This window comes from Ostrea edulis, chromosome 7 (assembly GCF_947568905.1).
Source record: "Ostrea edulis chromosome 7, xbOstEdul1.1, whole genome shotgun sequence".
Taxonomy (NCBI): Eukaryota; Metazoa; Mollusca; class Bivalvia; order Ostreida; family Ostreidae; genus Ostrea; species Ostrea edulis.
Genome location: NC_079170.1, coordinates 76,189,230 through 76,204,534, shown reverse-complemented (window position 1 = coordinate 76,204,534; position 15,305 = coordinate 76,189,230). Strand labels below are relative to the sequence as shown.

Sequence of the window (15,305 nt, the reverse complement as noted above, 5' to 3'; positions counted from 1 at the left end):
AATAAGCTGAAGAGGCACACCTAGGTGAAATTTTCACCCACCATTAAAAATAACGGATTGCAGTAGAAATTGTGAACGTTGTTGATGAGGGATTTATAATATTATAACAAAAAAATTAACCCAAGTGAACATGAACTGTTGAAGGGTGCATGTATCAATTTCTTAAGTTTGTAATTGTATGATATTAACATATTTTGTATGTTGTAGAGCTACTTAGAATCATTTCGGGTTTACTGTGATTGCTCTTGGAAGGCTGACAAAATACGTCACAATAGTTCACAGGTCGTTAAAATCAGTCAGCTGCTGTAGACGGAGTTTAATACGTCACAATAGTTCACAGGTCGTTAAATTCAGTCAGCTGATGTAGACAGAGTTCAATACGTCACAATAGTTCACAGGTCATTAAATTCAATACGTCACAATAGTTCTCAGGTCGTTAAATTCAATACATCACAATAGTTCACAGGTCGTTAAATTCAATATGTCACAATAGTTCACAGGTCGTTAAATTCAGTCAGCTGCTTTAGACAGAGTTTAATATATGTCACAATAGTTCACAGGTCGTCAAATTCAATACGTCACAATAGTTCACAGGTCGTTAAATTCAATATGTCACAATAGTTCACAGGTCGTTAAATTCAATACGTCACAATAGTTCACAGGTCGTTAAATTCAATACGTCACAATAGTTCACAGGTCGCTAAATTCAGTCAGCTGCTGTAGACGGAGTTTAATATGTCACAATAGTTCACAGGTCGTCAAATTCAATACGTCACATTAGTTCACTGGTCGTTAAATTCAGTCAGCTGCTGTAGACGGAGTTTAATATATGTCACAATAGTTCACAGGTCGTCAAATTCAATATGTCACAATAGTTCACAGGTCGTTAAATTCAATATGTCACAATAGTTCACAGGTCGTTAAATTCAATACGTCACAATAGTTCACAGGTCGTTAAATTCAATACGTCACAATAGTTCACAGGTCGCTAAATTCAGTCAGCTGCTGTAGACGGAGTTTAATATGTCACAATAGTTCACAGGTCGTCAAATTCAATACGTCACATTAGTTCACTGGTCGTTAAATTCAGTCAGCTGCTGTAGACGGAGTTTAATATATGTCACAATAGTTCACAGGTCGTCAAATTCAATACGTCACAATAGTTCACAGGTCGTTAAATTCAATATGTCACAATAGTTCACAGGTCGTTAAATTCAATACGTCACAATAGTTCACAGGTCGTTAAATTCAATATGTCACAATAGTTCACAGGTCGTTAAATTCAATACGTCACAATAGTTCACAGGTCGTTAAATTCAGTAAGCTGCTGTAGACGGAGTTTAATATGTCACAATAGTTCACAGGTCGTCAAATTCAATACGTCACATTAGTTCACTGGTCGTTAAATTCAGTCAGCTGCTGTAGACGGAGTTTAATATATGTCACAATAGTTCACAGGTCGTCAAATTCAATACGTCACAATAGTTCACAGGTCGTTAAATTCAATATGTCACAATAGTTCACAGGTCGTTAAATTCAATACGTCACAATAGTTCACAGGTCGTTAAATTCAATATGTCACAATAGTTCACAGGTCGTTAAATTCAATACGTCACAATAGTTCACAGGTCGTTAAATTCAGTCAGCTGCTGTAGACGGAGTTTAATATGTCACAATAGTTCACAGGTCGTCAAATTCAATACGTCACATTAGTTCACTGGTCGTTAAATTCAGTCAGCTACTGTAGACGGAGTTTAATATATGTCACAATAGTTCACAGGTCGTCAAATTCAGTCAGCTGCTGTAGACGGAGTTCAATACGTCACAATAGTTCACAGGTTGTCAAATTCAATACGTCACAATAGTTCACAGGTCGTTAAATTCAGTCAGCTGCTGTAGACGGTGTTTGGGAATGTATTAATCTCCCATCATGCACCTGTTTTACGTAACAGGAACAAAATGACGTGTCGGCGATTGTGATGTATTTTGACGGCTGTGAAATTCAGTGAGTCACTGGTTCGGAGCGTCCGTGGTGATTGTGGAATGATTCTGTGTTGATCGTTAATTAGACAAGAGCTTTACTTGATATTATTTCTAATCATGTTTTTTAATTTCTGCTTTATACAGAAAGCAATGGTATGACTTGTTAAACATCACACATTGTATTCCATATTGTAAACTTAAAACCACTGCACAAAATACAAGAGATTATAGTATTTTGATTTGATATCACCCCTATGTGTGTGAAATCTTGAACATTTCGTTAGAAATGATTTTAAAAAAGACTTTTCCTTTCACTTGTTTGTTTGCTAAAATTGCACAGTTCTGATTCTGGTGTGTGATAAACAAGTTATCCAATTACAAGCCTGTGAAATAAAAACTTAATTGTCGTTTTGAATATTAATGTGTATGTATGTAATGATTGTATTTTTTTGTGTGTGTTTCATGTTGTTATTTTATTACAGCTTCTGATCACTGCTCTTTTGAAATTTTGAAAATTGTATTAAACTCTTTCTTATCGTGTTCTGATTTCTGATTGCAAATTAAAGAATAGATTTATATTAATTTTCATATAATTTAGAAAAACGAAAAATTATGAATTATTTGTTGTCCATATGATATATACTTTATATGCATGTCTATGCCTCGTAAAAAAAAGGTTAAAGTTCTGTTCATGGCTTTAGATGAAAATTGGGCTCACTTTTAGATTTAAGAGCAGAATGTGCTTCTTCTGTCATAATTATGAATTAAAGCTAAATTTAATTGAAGAAATGTGGTGTTATCTCTTACAGAAGATTCAGACAAGCGGGAAGAAATGTTGGCAAAGTTCCAAGACTTTCAGAGAAAGGCAGACATGTATTATGCTTATCATTCCATTCAGAGATACACGGTAAGTGTAGCCTTAGGGAAAATGTCGGAACTCAAATCAGAATGTGACGAAAAAAATTCTCATTGTCCACTGAGAAGCTTCCATTACAAAATTAAATGATTGATTTGTTGATAACAGTTTTACGCCATTTTGGCAATATTTCAGCCATTATATGAAATTGTGCGTTTTACCATTGAAAAGAAGAACTTGTATCACATTAAATTCCGTCAATACTTCCTGTGTCATTGTTTCCTGTCAGATGTCAGTTGTTTTTTAATTGCAGGATGAGCCTTTCACGTCACATTTACCGGAGGCCCTATTCAACATTTCCCGGTACTTACTGCGCATGAGCCAGGGTGGTATCCCGCACGGAATCTCCAAAGTGTATCCTTTGTGTAATTAATGATTACAAATGTCAGAGGAAATCTAGACCAGTTACACTTTGTGTAATTAAGGATTACAAATATTAGAGGAAATCTAGACCAATTACACTTTGTGTAGTTAATGATTACAAAATCAATGTCAGAGGAAATCTAGACCAGTTACAAAGCATTCGGTAGAACTCACTCAATTCTTTTCATCACTGGTAAATACTTTTATCTTACCCACCAGGATGTGCGCAGAGATAGTATTGTACAGACTACAAATTACATATTGAAATAGCTGTATAGATTAATTTACTGCCAATTACATATTGAAATAGCCTTATATATTAATTTACTGCCAATTACATATTAGAATAGCTGTATAAATTAATTTACTGCAAATTACATGCATATTGAAATGGCTGTATAGATTAATTTACTGCTAATTACATGCATAATGGAATAGCTGTAAAAATTAATTGACCAAGTGATGTAATCCTTAATGATGTCACAGAGGGACGTTGTATGCGTTGGCCAAACAGAGTAAGAACTTGGGGGCTTTTAAGTTGGCCCGTTACGCGTACGAGAAGTTACAATCTATGAGGATTCCCAGTCGCTTTCAGGAAGCGGTCGACGTGGGCAGTGTGATGATCCGGTCCAAGGCATTCCAGGACTCAGAGGTATTGTCTGTGGTCAGGTGTACGAGATTTGTCTGTGGTCAGGTGTACGAGATTTGTCTGTGGTCAGGTGTACGAGATTTGTCTGTGGTCAAGTGTACAAGATTTGTCTGTGGTCAGGTGTACGAGATTTGTCTGTGGTCAGGTGTACGAGATTGTAACTTGAGGCATGTTTCTTCTTGCATTTGTCACAAGATTTGTGTTCAGAACGCCCCTCAGTATTATGAAATTTGTTTTTGCTGTGAGTGTCAGAGTGATCTGTAAAGGCATTTACTATTTGGTGTCATTTTTTCATTCAGTTTTGTGTTTAACAAGTTAGTTTTATTATGCCCCCCTTTGAAAAAGAGGGGGCATATTGTTTTGCAACTGTCGGTCTGTAGACCATGTGTTGTCCGCTCAATATCTTGAGAACCATTCACTTGATGATAATGATATTTCATATGTAGGTTGGTTATGAGTAGAAGAGGACCCCTAGTGTTTTTCAGGTCCAAAGGTCAAGGGTCATTCTACTCTGGACATATGAATGTAATGTCCGCTCAATATCTTGAGAACCCTTTGCTTGAAAAACATCAAACTTAGCACACTGGTACATCCTAAGGAGTAGATGACCCCTATTGATTTTGAGGTCATATGGTCAAGGGTCAAACTGGGCATAGGAATATACTGACCATTCAATGTCTAGAGAACCCTTTGCTTGACAGACATCAAACTTGGCACACCAGTACATCTTCAGAAGAAAATGACCCCTATTGATTTTGAGGTCACATGGTCAAAGGTCAAGAGTCAAACAGGACATTAGAATATACTGTCCGCTCAATATCTTGAGAACCCTTTGCTTGATAGACATCAAACTTCATACACTGGTACATCTTCAGGAGAAGATGATCCTTATTGATTTTGAGGTCACATGGTCAAAGGTCAAGGGTCAAACTGGACATAAGAATATAATGTCTGCTCAATATCTTGAAAACCCTTTGCTTGACAGACATCAAACTTAGTACACTGGTATATCTTCAGGAGAAGATGACTCCTATTGATTTTGAGGTCACATGATCAAAGGTCAAGGGTCAAACTAGACATTGGAATATACTGTGTGCTCAATATCTTGATAACCCTTTTGCTTGACAGACATCAAACTTAGTACACTGGTACATCTTCAGCAGAAGATGACCCATATTGATTTTGAGGTCAAAAGTCAATTGTTGAACTGGACATAGTAATATGCTGTCTCCTATATTTTAAGAATTATTTGCTTGATTGACACCAAACTTGGTACACTGGTACAGCATAAGGAGTAGATGACCCCTATTGATTTTTAGGTCACATGGTCAATTCACTCTTGACATACAGCTGTAGGAAGATATTGCCTGCTCAATATTTTGAATTGATGATACTACTATCAATTAAATGATGTGTATGTATAACCCTTTTCAATTTTGCACCATGGGGGGCATATGTGTTTTACAAACATCTCTTGTTGTATAAAATTTGGGAAATTTTGAATGTAGATGAAATTGAAAATGGTTTTTTCATGGGTGGTTGAGGTTATGAAAATCTGCCCCTTCTTCTCATACACACACATTTAGATATAATACCCCCTCAGGATCCGAGTACAATACATATAATACCCCTCAGGGATCAGAATACAATTATACATTAGAGGTGGGATGATCCATCGGTGCACCGATGCATCATGATATTCATCTTGGCGATATACGGATCGATACACATGTCAATGGAATGATGATACCTGTTATATCATTTTCAAAAAATATCTGAACATTACAAGTCAGGTATTATTAGTCCGTCTAACAGAAAATGAAAGTAGAACAACTAAAAAGATGGCAGACTACATGATGTTAACAAAACCGACTGGAAGCAAGTCAGGGGTACATGTATGTGATTGGTTTGGCTGGCCAGTTTACGAAAGGGAAAACGTTGTAAGCAACATCAATAAGACAACTTATTTGCAAGATGTTTGGAGCATTGTGATATTTATTTTATTTTACTCAAGTAGCTAACTGAACCGAGTGACATTTTCTATGTTTTGTTTTGAAGTGAATAAATTTGAAATCCTTTTTTCCTACTTTTTATTGATAAGCAAAGTATCGCGATATGTATCGTATCATGTGTCAAGTATTGTGATGCGTATCGGATCGGCTAGAAAGGGTATCGTCCCACCCCTACAATACATATATGTCCCCTCATTGTCTTCTTTACTCCTACCAGCAGGGGTACAGGGTGCTCCATGATCAGAGACAAATACGAATAAAGATCATGTATAATGTGAAGACAGTAGGTACTTAGAATCACATTTTATTTACAGGAATACAATGTAATGTATCCAGTAAATGTGATACCATTTTCCCTTGTTACAAAGTGTTCGTAGATGTCGTAAGACAGAGGTGTAACGATTTTCATGTTTATTTACAGGAACTCCTACCTACATGTACATTGTATGTTTTTATAGATGTCGTAAGACAGGTGTAACGATTTACTGCGTTTATTTACAGGAACTCCTACCTATGTGTTTATAGATGTTGTAAGACAGAGGTGTAACGATTTTCATGTTTATTTACAGGAACTCCTACCTACATGTATGTGTTTATTGATGTCGTAAGACAGAGGTGTAACGATTTTTGTGTTTGTTTACAGGAACTCTTACCTATGTGTTATCGCTGCTCTACAACCAACCCTCTCCTGAACAATGGTGGAAACTGCTGTGTCAACTGCAGACAGCCGTTCGTCCACTCGTTCGTCTCATTTGGTGAGTGTGTGTTAAGATATTTTGATGAGAGATGCCAATGTTCCCAATTTTGCCAAAATCCCATATCTGTCCAGGTAGTCTGTGAGCCCATGCCCTCAACAGGCCCCACATCCCCAAATCCCATATCTATCCAGGTAGTCTGTGAGCCCATGCTCTCAACAGGCCCCACATCCCCAATCTCTGTTGGGTACTTTTACTTTTCATTTACCATATTGAATGCTAGACCTTCAGACTGTGAATTGCTGTGGTTTTATAAAAAAAAAATTGTGGCCATCAAATTTGGGGATTTGACAAAATGAAATAAATTTTATTGATTTGTATTTTTGAGGAAAGTTAGGCTGTGCTTTAATTATTTGATTTTGTGGTTTGACACAACCATGGAAAGTGAAAGTAAGGAAACCGTGATGCTTCATTAAATAGATAGATTGAATATGGTGCATGGAGTAGGGTCTGTAAGTCGGAATATTTGTATTCACTTCCACAAAGTATGCAAAGCTCATGTGCAGTGTAGCTCTGTTGAATGCATTTATACATATCAATCTTTGACTACAATTTTGAGGCCTAACTTGAAAACGAGTGTACAATATTCATGTGTACTCCTGGTCATCTTGTATACTGTAAATGTTGGCCACTAAATCTTAAATCTTTTACAACACCAAAAGTGTCTGCTGTAACCAAGTTTCTGATAAATTTGTAAGAAGAAATTTTCAGAGATCCTTATAGAATCATTTTATTAAATCATCTTCATCCTCTCTCTCTCTCTCTCTCTCTCTCTCTCTCTCTCTCTCTCTCTCTCTGAGAATGAGATGCAGATGATTGTTAACATATTCAGTATTGTTTTGTTTTTTGTACAGAGGTGCTCCCCCTGGTGGAGTTTGTTCTGGACAGCAGTCTGACGGATGAGGAAGCTGTACAGATATTGGACCTCTCTATACCTAAAGAGAAGAAGGAGGACCGGGGCTGGAAGGAGGGACGCATTGGGCGTATCCTTATCACAATAACAAAATACCACCCGGAAATTGACAAAATACCACCCAAAAATTAAACAAAATAACACCCAATAATTATAGATAAAATACCATCCAAAACTCTAACAAAATACCACCTGCAATTAAAACAAAATAACACTGGAAAATAAAATAACACCCAAAATTTAAAGAAAATACAACACAAAACTAAAACAAAATACCACCCAAAACTAGAACAAAATACCATCCAAAAGTAATGCTATTTTGATCAAAATTTACTACCACAACTTAAAAAAATTGTTTCCTTTTTTAAGACGAGAACTAATTTGTGGAGTTGTTTGAATCAGTGATACAACATAAAAAGTCAATCAATATCAGTTTTAATGTTTTCCTCATGTACAGAATCTTTTTGATTTCGTAATCTTTTTGATGACATGTATTACATTAAGAGTTATTTCCCTTGACTGCCCTGCAGATGCCCAGACTCTGAGACTAGGTCAGGCTGATGAGGAGGAACCGGAGGAAGAGGACCCATTCTCAGCCAAGCTCATGACCTTCGATGTAAGTATTGATCATCTCGAATCAAGAGACATTGTGAAGGTGTTTACTCGCCTTATCTCAATACAAACTTTTTTTTGCTACTTGTTTCTGAAAGAGTTATGGATCTTGAACTTGGCAAATAATGTCACAAAGCTTGCATCTTAATGATCTCTAGTTAGGACTGGGACGATATACCGACATATTAATTAGATAATGCTGAAGTACTCATGATACACCTATTGATACGTTTAGTGAAACCTCAATCTGGATCCTTACTTCCTGGTATTTGGTTTTAAATTCTAATGAAAGTTTAGCCACGAAGATAGGAGATTGTATTTGTCATGTTTGTTCAATGTTTGAATAGACTTGTTGGCTGCAAAATAAAGTCAAGTTATGTGAAGTAATACACTATAATGGTGCAATGATTCTGTTGATGACGATCATGATACAAATGGTATCGAGGTAGATGTATTGTTATGAAACAATATGAAATGTATAATGAAACATTGATTTTGATGATGATAAATCATTATAGCCTTAGTATTAATCTATCTGATATTAAAATCAATGGGTATAATTATGCTTAGAAGTTCTGAATGTTTCCGAGAGAGAAATAATAGTGTATGCTTTGCTTTCCAGCAAGGAGAGACAGAATTTCGGCCTGTGGTTGTGACGAGATCGAACATACAGACATTATCTAGGTCGGACGTTTACATCCTGAAGTGGCCCAAACCACTGAGATATCAGTTCTTCAGGTCCCTACTGCCAGATGTCACCATAACACAATGTTCTAAATGTAACAAGGTAATGTCTCAAACATAACAAATAAACAGAACACAATGTTCACATCATCTAAACATTCTCAAACATAACAAATAAACATCGCTGTAGAGTAGATATATGGTGTCAAACGACATTCTTAAATCTGTGTTTATAGTTGTTCTACACTAATGATTTGAGCTCGTTTGCTTTGTAAACAGCCGTTCCATACTAATGAATTTCAGCTTTGACATTTTCTGTATATGGTTGTTTCCTGTTTACAGTTTTAACACTGATAACTTTGAGCTAGTTTTCTGTGTACGGTTGTCTGATAACTTTGAGCTAGTTTTATTTTTACGGTTGTCTTATAACCTTGAGCTAGTTTTATTTTTACAGTTGTCTGATAACTTTGAGCTAGTTTTCTGTGTACGGTTGTCTGATAACTTTGAGCTAGTTTTTATTTACGGTTGTCTGATAACTTTGAGCTTGTTTTCTGTTTACGGTTGTCTGATGACTTTGAGCTAGTTTTATTTTTACAGTTGTCTGATAACTTTGAGATAGTTTTCTGTGTACGGTTGTCTGATAACTTTGAGCTAGGTTTTATTTACGGTGGTCTGATAACTTTGAGATAGTTTTCTTTTTAGCTCACCTGAGCTGAAAGTTCAAGTGAGCTTTTCTGATCACCCGTATTCCGGCGTCCGTCCGTCTGTCCGTCTGTAAACTTTTCACATTTTCAACTTCTTCTCAACAGCCACTGGGCCAATTTCAAGCAAACATCCTTAGGTAAAGGGAATTCTAAATTGTTAAAATAAAGGGCCAGGCCACCTTACAAGGGGAGATAATCAAGAAAAGGTAAAAATAGGGTAGGATCATTAAAAAATCTTCTTCTCAAGAACCACTGGGCCAGAAAAGATGAAATTTATAGATAAGCTTTATTAGGTAGTGCAGATTCTAAATTGTTAAAATCATGGCCCCCGGGGGTCGGATGGGGCCACAATAGGGGGTCAAATTTTTTTGTTTTTTCGTTTGTTTGTTTTTTTGTTTTTTTTTAGCTCACCTGAGCTGAAAGCTCAAGTGAGCTTTTCTGATCGCTTTTTGTCCGTCGTCTGTCTGTCTGTCCATCTGTCTGTCTGTCTGTTAAACTTTTCACATTTTCGACTTCTTCTCCAGAACCACTAGGCCAATTTCAACCAAACATGGCCAAAAGCATCCTTGGGTGAAGGGCTTTCAAGTTTGTTCAAATGAAGGGCCATGTCCCTTTCAAAGGGGAGATGATCACAAAAATGCAAAAATAGGGTGGGGTCATTTAAAAATCTTCTTCTCAAGAACCACTGAACCAGAAAAGCTGAGATTTACATGAAAGCTTCCTGACATAATGCAGATTCAAGTTTGTTCAAATCATGGGCCCCGGGGGTCGGATGGGGCCACAATAGGGGATCAAAGTTTTACATACAAATATATAGGAAAAATCTTTTAAAATCTTCTTCTCAAGAACCACTGAGTCAGAAAAGCTGATTTTTATATGAAAACTTTCTGACATAATGCAGATTCAAGTTTGTACAAATCATGGCCCCCGGGGGTAGGATGGGGCCCCAAGGGGGTGATCAAAGTTTTGCACACAAATATATAGGGAAAAACTTTAAAAATCTTCTTCTCAAGAACCACTAAGCCAGAAAAGCTGAGATTTACATGAAAGCTTCCTGACATAATGCAGATTCAAGTTTGTTCAAATCATGGGCTCCGGGAGGGTTGGGTGGGGCCACAATAGGGGATCAAAGTTTTACATACAAATATATACGAAAAATCTTTAAAAATCTTCTTCTCAAGAACCACTAAGCCAGAAAAGCTGATTTTTACATGAAAACTTTCTGACATAGTGCAGATTCAAGTTTGTTCAAATCATGGCCCCCGGGGGTAGGATGGGGCCACAAGGGGGATCAAAGTTTTACATACAAATATATAGTTAAATCTTTTTCTCAATAACCATTGAGTCAGAAAAGCTGATATTTACAAGAAAACTTTCTGACATAGTGCAGATTCAAGTTTGTTCAAATCATGGCCCCCGGGGGGTAGGATGGGGCCACAAGTGGGAGGGGGGGGGGTCAAAGTTTTACATACAAATATAGGAAAAAGCTTTAAAAATCTTCTTCTCAAGAACCATTGGGCCAAAGAAGTTGACATTTACATGAAAGCTTTCTGACGTAGTGTAGATTCAAGTTTGCAAAGGGTAGTTTGGGACATAATAGGGACTAAGGTTTTACATACAAATATATATGGAAAGTCTTCAGATATGGGCCAAGGTGACTCAGGTGAGCGATGTGGCCCATGGGCCTCTTGTTATGGTTGTCTGATAACTTTGAGCTAGTTTTCTTTTTACAGTTGTCTGATAACTTTGAGATAGTTTTCTTTTTACGGTTGTCTGATAACTTTGAGCTAGTTTTCTTTTTACAGTTGTCTGATGACTTTGAGCTAGTTTTCTTTTTACGGTTGTCTGATAACTTTGAGATAGTTTTCTTTTTGCAGTTGTCTGATGACTTTGAGCTAGTTTTCTGTTTATGGTTGTCTGATGATTTGAGCTAGTTTTTATTTACGGTTGTCTGATGACTTTGAGCTAGTTTTCTTTTTACAGTTGTCTGATGATTTGAGCTAGTTTTGTTTATGGTTGTCTGATAACTTTGAGCTAGTTTTTGTTTACAGTTGTCTGATGACTTTGAGCTAGTTTTCTTTTTACGGTTGTCTGATAACTTGAGCTAGTTTTTGTTTACGGTTGTCTGATAACTTTGAGCTTGTTTTCTGTTTATGGTTTTTAACACTCTGATAACTTTGAGCTAGTTTTTATTTACGGTTGTTGGATAACTGAGCTTGTTTTCTGCCTTTGCAGATGTCTGCTAACTTTGAGCTTGTTTTCTGCCTTTGCAGTTGTTCCATACCGATGACTTCGAGCTTCAGTATCTACAAAAAGGCCATTGTCCTTTCTGCAGAAGTAACCTTGAGGACTGAAGGACGGGTGTTTTATGAGAAGGAGATGGCAGTGGACATCATTATACACATTTTATGTGATGGAAACAAACGACCAACAAATGAGGACCTAGGAAACTGTGTAGTTCATTACTTTAAGTCAATGCATCCCTCTAAATTTCGTGCTCATCCTCCGCGCTATCACCGACAAACCGTCCAAATCTCTGTACACAAACTTGGCAATCCTGTGATGTTTTCTATATGTCTTGCATCTCGAGTTATTTATACATGAATTTTATGTAATAAATGTGATGAAAGGGAAAGGTTTATAGTTATTTGTTTATGACGAAATTTTCAGTGGATTATTACAATATAAATAAAAGCTGTACTCTGTATCATCAAACAGTTAATGACGTCATTTAGTCATTCATAATGACGTCATTTAGTAATTCATAATGGCGTCATTTAGTCATTCATAATGGAACGTTAGGATAGCATTTGATCAACTGCTTCTGAGATATATGTGTTCAAGAGGAAGTGAATTAATGTCATAGAAATAATTAGAAAGAGGATGAAGAGAAATGTATATCCGTCTGCCTTGATTTAATGAAAACGATAACACCGTAAAGAATTATTAAAACAGGTACATGTATTAACACAATGTAAAATCAATTTCTAAGTAACACTCTAAATAAGTTAAATACATGTAAAAGTACTGACAAAATATGACTTCAAACTGACAAGTCACAAATGTGCACTCGAGAACAAAAATGTGTCGTCTGATGTGATGAGTAGTAAAAAATATGGCATGTATAAACTAGACCAAAACAATTGTACAACTTAGAGAACTTTTGAGCACAACTGCGCAGGATGCTACAACTAAATATTTACTGGTTCAATACTGATCCCCACGGAGGCCTGTTGTGACAAGTACATAGAAAGATTATTTTTTTTGCGTCTAAATGCAATAATTTAAATGCAAATTTTTTGCGTTTAAACGCAAAAGTTTGTGATTAAGCACTTTGAGTTTAAACGCAAACATTGCTTTTAATGAAAAGGGGCGTTGAGATGTGGATATATCATCGTACATGCAATTTTGACTATTTAGCGAGTTCAAAACACGACACGAGTTTACGGTGACAAGATCATACCATTGTCAGTATAACATCTGTCTTCATTATGTATAACATCTGTCTTCAATATGGAGTGCCAAATTAACAACTCAAACAATTAAAGGTATCTCTAAAATTACATTGTATATGAATATACCATCTATTCATTTGATGCATGTAACAATTCAATTAAAATTACCTTTAAATTGTTAATGATATCTTCAATTCTGAATTTTCGCGCGCTTTAATTGAATTGTTGATAGCATTATGATTGATTGTATCTTGCTTAACGTCTCGCTCGCGAATTTTTCACTCATGGAGACGTCACCAAGACCGGTGAAGGGCTTCAAATTTAGGCCTATGCTCAGCGCTTATGGCCATTGAGCAGTGAGGTTTCTTTAGCGTGCCACACCTACTGTCATCTCCGAGGACCCGTGACATTCATACCTGATGCCGATGGAACTGTCACTACCTGTTTTAACGACTTAGATCTTTCGCGGACGGGATTCGAACCCCGGCCTCCCGCATGCGGGGGGAACGCTCTAACCTCTCCGCCACCTCGGCGGTTGTTGATAGCATTAAGTACATGTATTATGCTGAATTGATGCATATTATGATTGAATTATTGCTCTCTTCAAATGAATGGAATGTATCAACAATTGGATTGATGCGCGCTATAATTCAATTAATGCGCGCAATAAGTGAATTATTGCTGTCTTCAATTGAATTAATGATATTAATTCAATTGATGTGCGTAATAATTCTTTTAGAGAGAGAGAGAGAGAGAGAGCAACTCGATATTTAGAGATATTTTCAATTCAACATATCCACAATTAAAAGGTATCTTCAATTGAATCAAAAGAGCTCATCGAATCATTTATATCGAGCTCCAAATTAAATTTAGCGAGCAATAATTCCACCACATTGATGCGCGCATCAATTGAGTTGACGAGAACAATAATTGAATTGATGCGCGCATTAATTCAATAATTTCAGGCTGTGTGTGTGTTATTGCCCATGTTTGCATGTTTTCCTCCCAAATCCCCCCCCCCCCCACACACTTTTTTTTTTTTAAAAGTTTAACCAAAAAGGGGATGTGTGCGAGGTACATAACCACCCCCGTACTTCCTCTATATCCGCCACTGAAGGTTCTATCGGTGCATGCAATAAAAGGATTGTTTTCACATCAAACTTAGAATTGGGTGCTATTGGGAATTGATTCAAAATGGAATTCAGAGTTCATTTTACACGTTAAGTGAACTTAGTCAAGCCACTTGGCTCATAAATTACACATTAAATCCATGATTTTGTTGTAAATTTTCCATAGATGTCAATGTCTAATATACTTTGCCAAAAAGGTTACTTTTTATACCCATTGTTAATAATAACAGAGAAAGAAAGAGTGGAAAACTCCAAATACACGGATTACTTTTGTTTGATAAATGTTGCTCTTCCTCAGAGCTATTGTCGTGCACATCTTCCAACGATGACGTATAATTCGAGATAGATGTCAGTGGCGGATCCAGGAATTGCGGGGGGGGGATTCTTAATGAGGCAGGGGATCTGGGAGTCACCTTGAGGCCCAGAGTGGGTCCAGAGCAAAGCCCTGGTGAGGGAGCAAAGCTCCTGGATTTTACAAATTTATAGGGCTTGAAATACGTCTCCTATGCAGTAATTTTTACTATTTTCTGTCATTTTTAATAAGGTGAAATTAATAAATTGACGCAAATTTTGTTTTTGAACAATAAAAGTAATTCAATAAATCAAAAGGTTTTATAATTTGTTTCTCCGAGAGTGGAAGAAATTATTGCTTCTGTTATCGTTTACATTTTGCTAAACAAGAGATTACAATTTGCCGGCTGCACCCCCCTTAAATCCGCCAGTGTATGTAGTTTAGAACAGCAGAGTGTGGTCCGTATATTCCCGTGTTCTGTAATTCATTGGATAGTATTTCTTTAATTGTGTTCGTAGAGGGATAAGAGAGAAAGCTGTTTCACCCAGTCTTAAACAAGGGCGAAAATAAAATGGGGCTCGCATTTCCCTGTACACACAAGTTCATTTGTTCTCTCGAAACCTCGAACACATGGTACATGAGGACACTAAATAAATGTAACACAACATGTCTGGTCAGGATGCAAATAATACAAGTTCAGTTCAGGAGAGCGGGGAAAAAAGATGAAAGTATAAAAATCAGTATGTGTTTTCTAACCCTAAAATCAGTATGTGTTTTCTATCTCCGAGCCAGGCTTGGCCATAGAAAACATAACTCATTGGATAAACCATATACAAT

General features: G+C 36.6%; 1 protein-coding gene across 1 annotated transcript in view; it reads left to right on the top strand.

Moving 5' to 3' along the window:
• The window catches only part of LOC125653136 (intraflagellar transport protein 122 homolog), a 34,879-nt gene extending 22,653 nt beyond the window's left edge, over positions 1-12,226 (top strand). The window contains exons 21-28 of the mRNA XM_056145359.1: positions 2,793-2,890; positions 3,153-3,253; positions 3,749-3,914; positions 6,567-6,678; positions 7,533-7,661; positions 8,122-8,207; positions 8,826-8,990; positions 11,865-12,226. Coding sequence (XP_056001334.1) covers positions 2,793-2,890; positions 3,153-3,253; positions 3,749-3,914; positions 6,567-6,678; positions 7,533-7,661; positions 8,122-8,207; positions 8,826-8,990; positions 11,865-11,945 — 938 coding nt within the window. The 3' untranslated portion in view covers positions 11,946-12,226. The remainder of the gene's footprint in view (positions 1-2,792; positions 2,891-3,152; positions 3,254-3,748; positions 3,915-6,566; positions 6,679-7,532; positions 7,662-8,121; positions 8,208-8,825; positions 8,991-11,864) is intronic.
• The last annotated feature ends 3,079 nt before the right edge of the window (positions 12,227-15,305 follow it).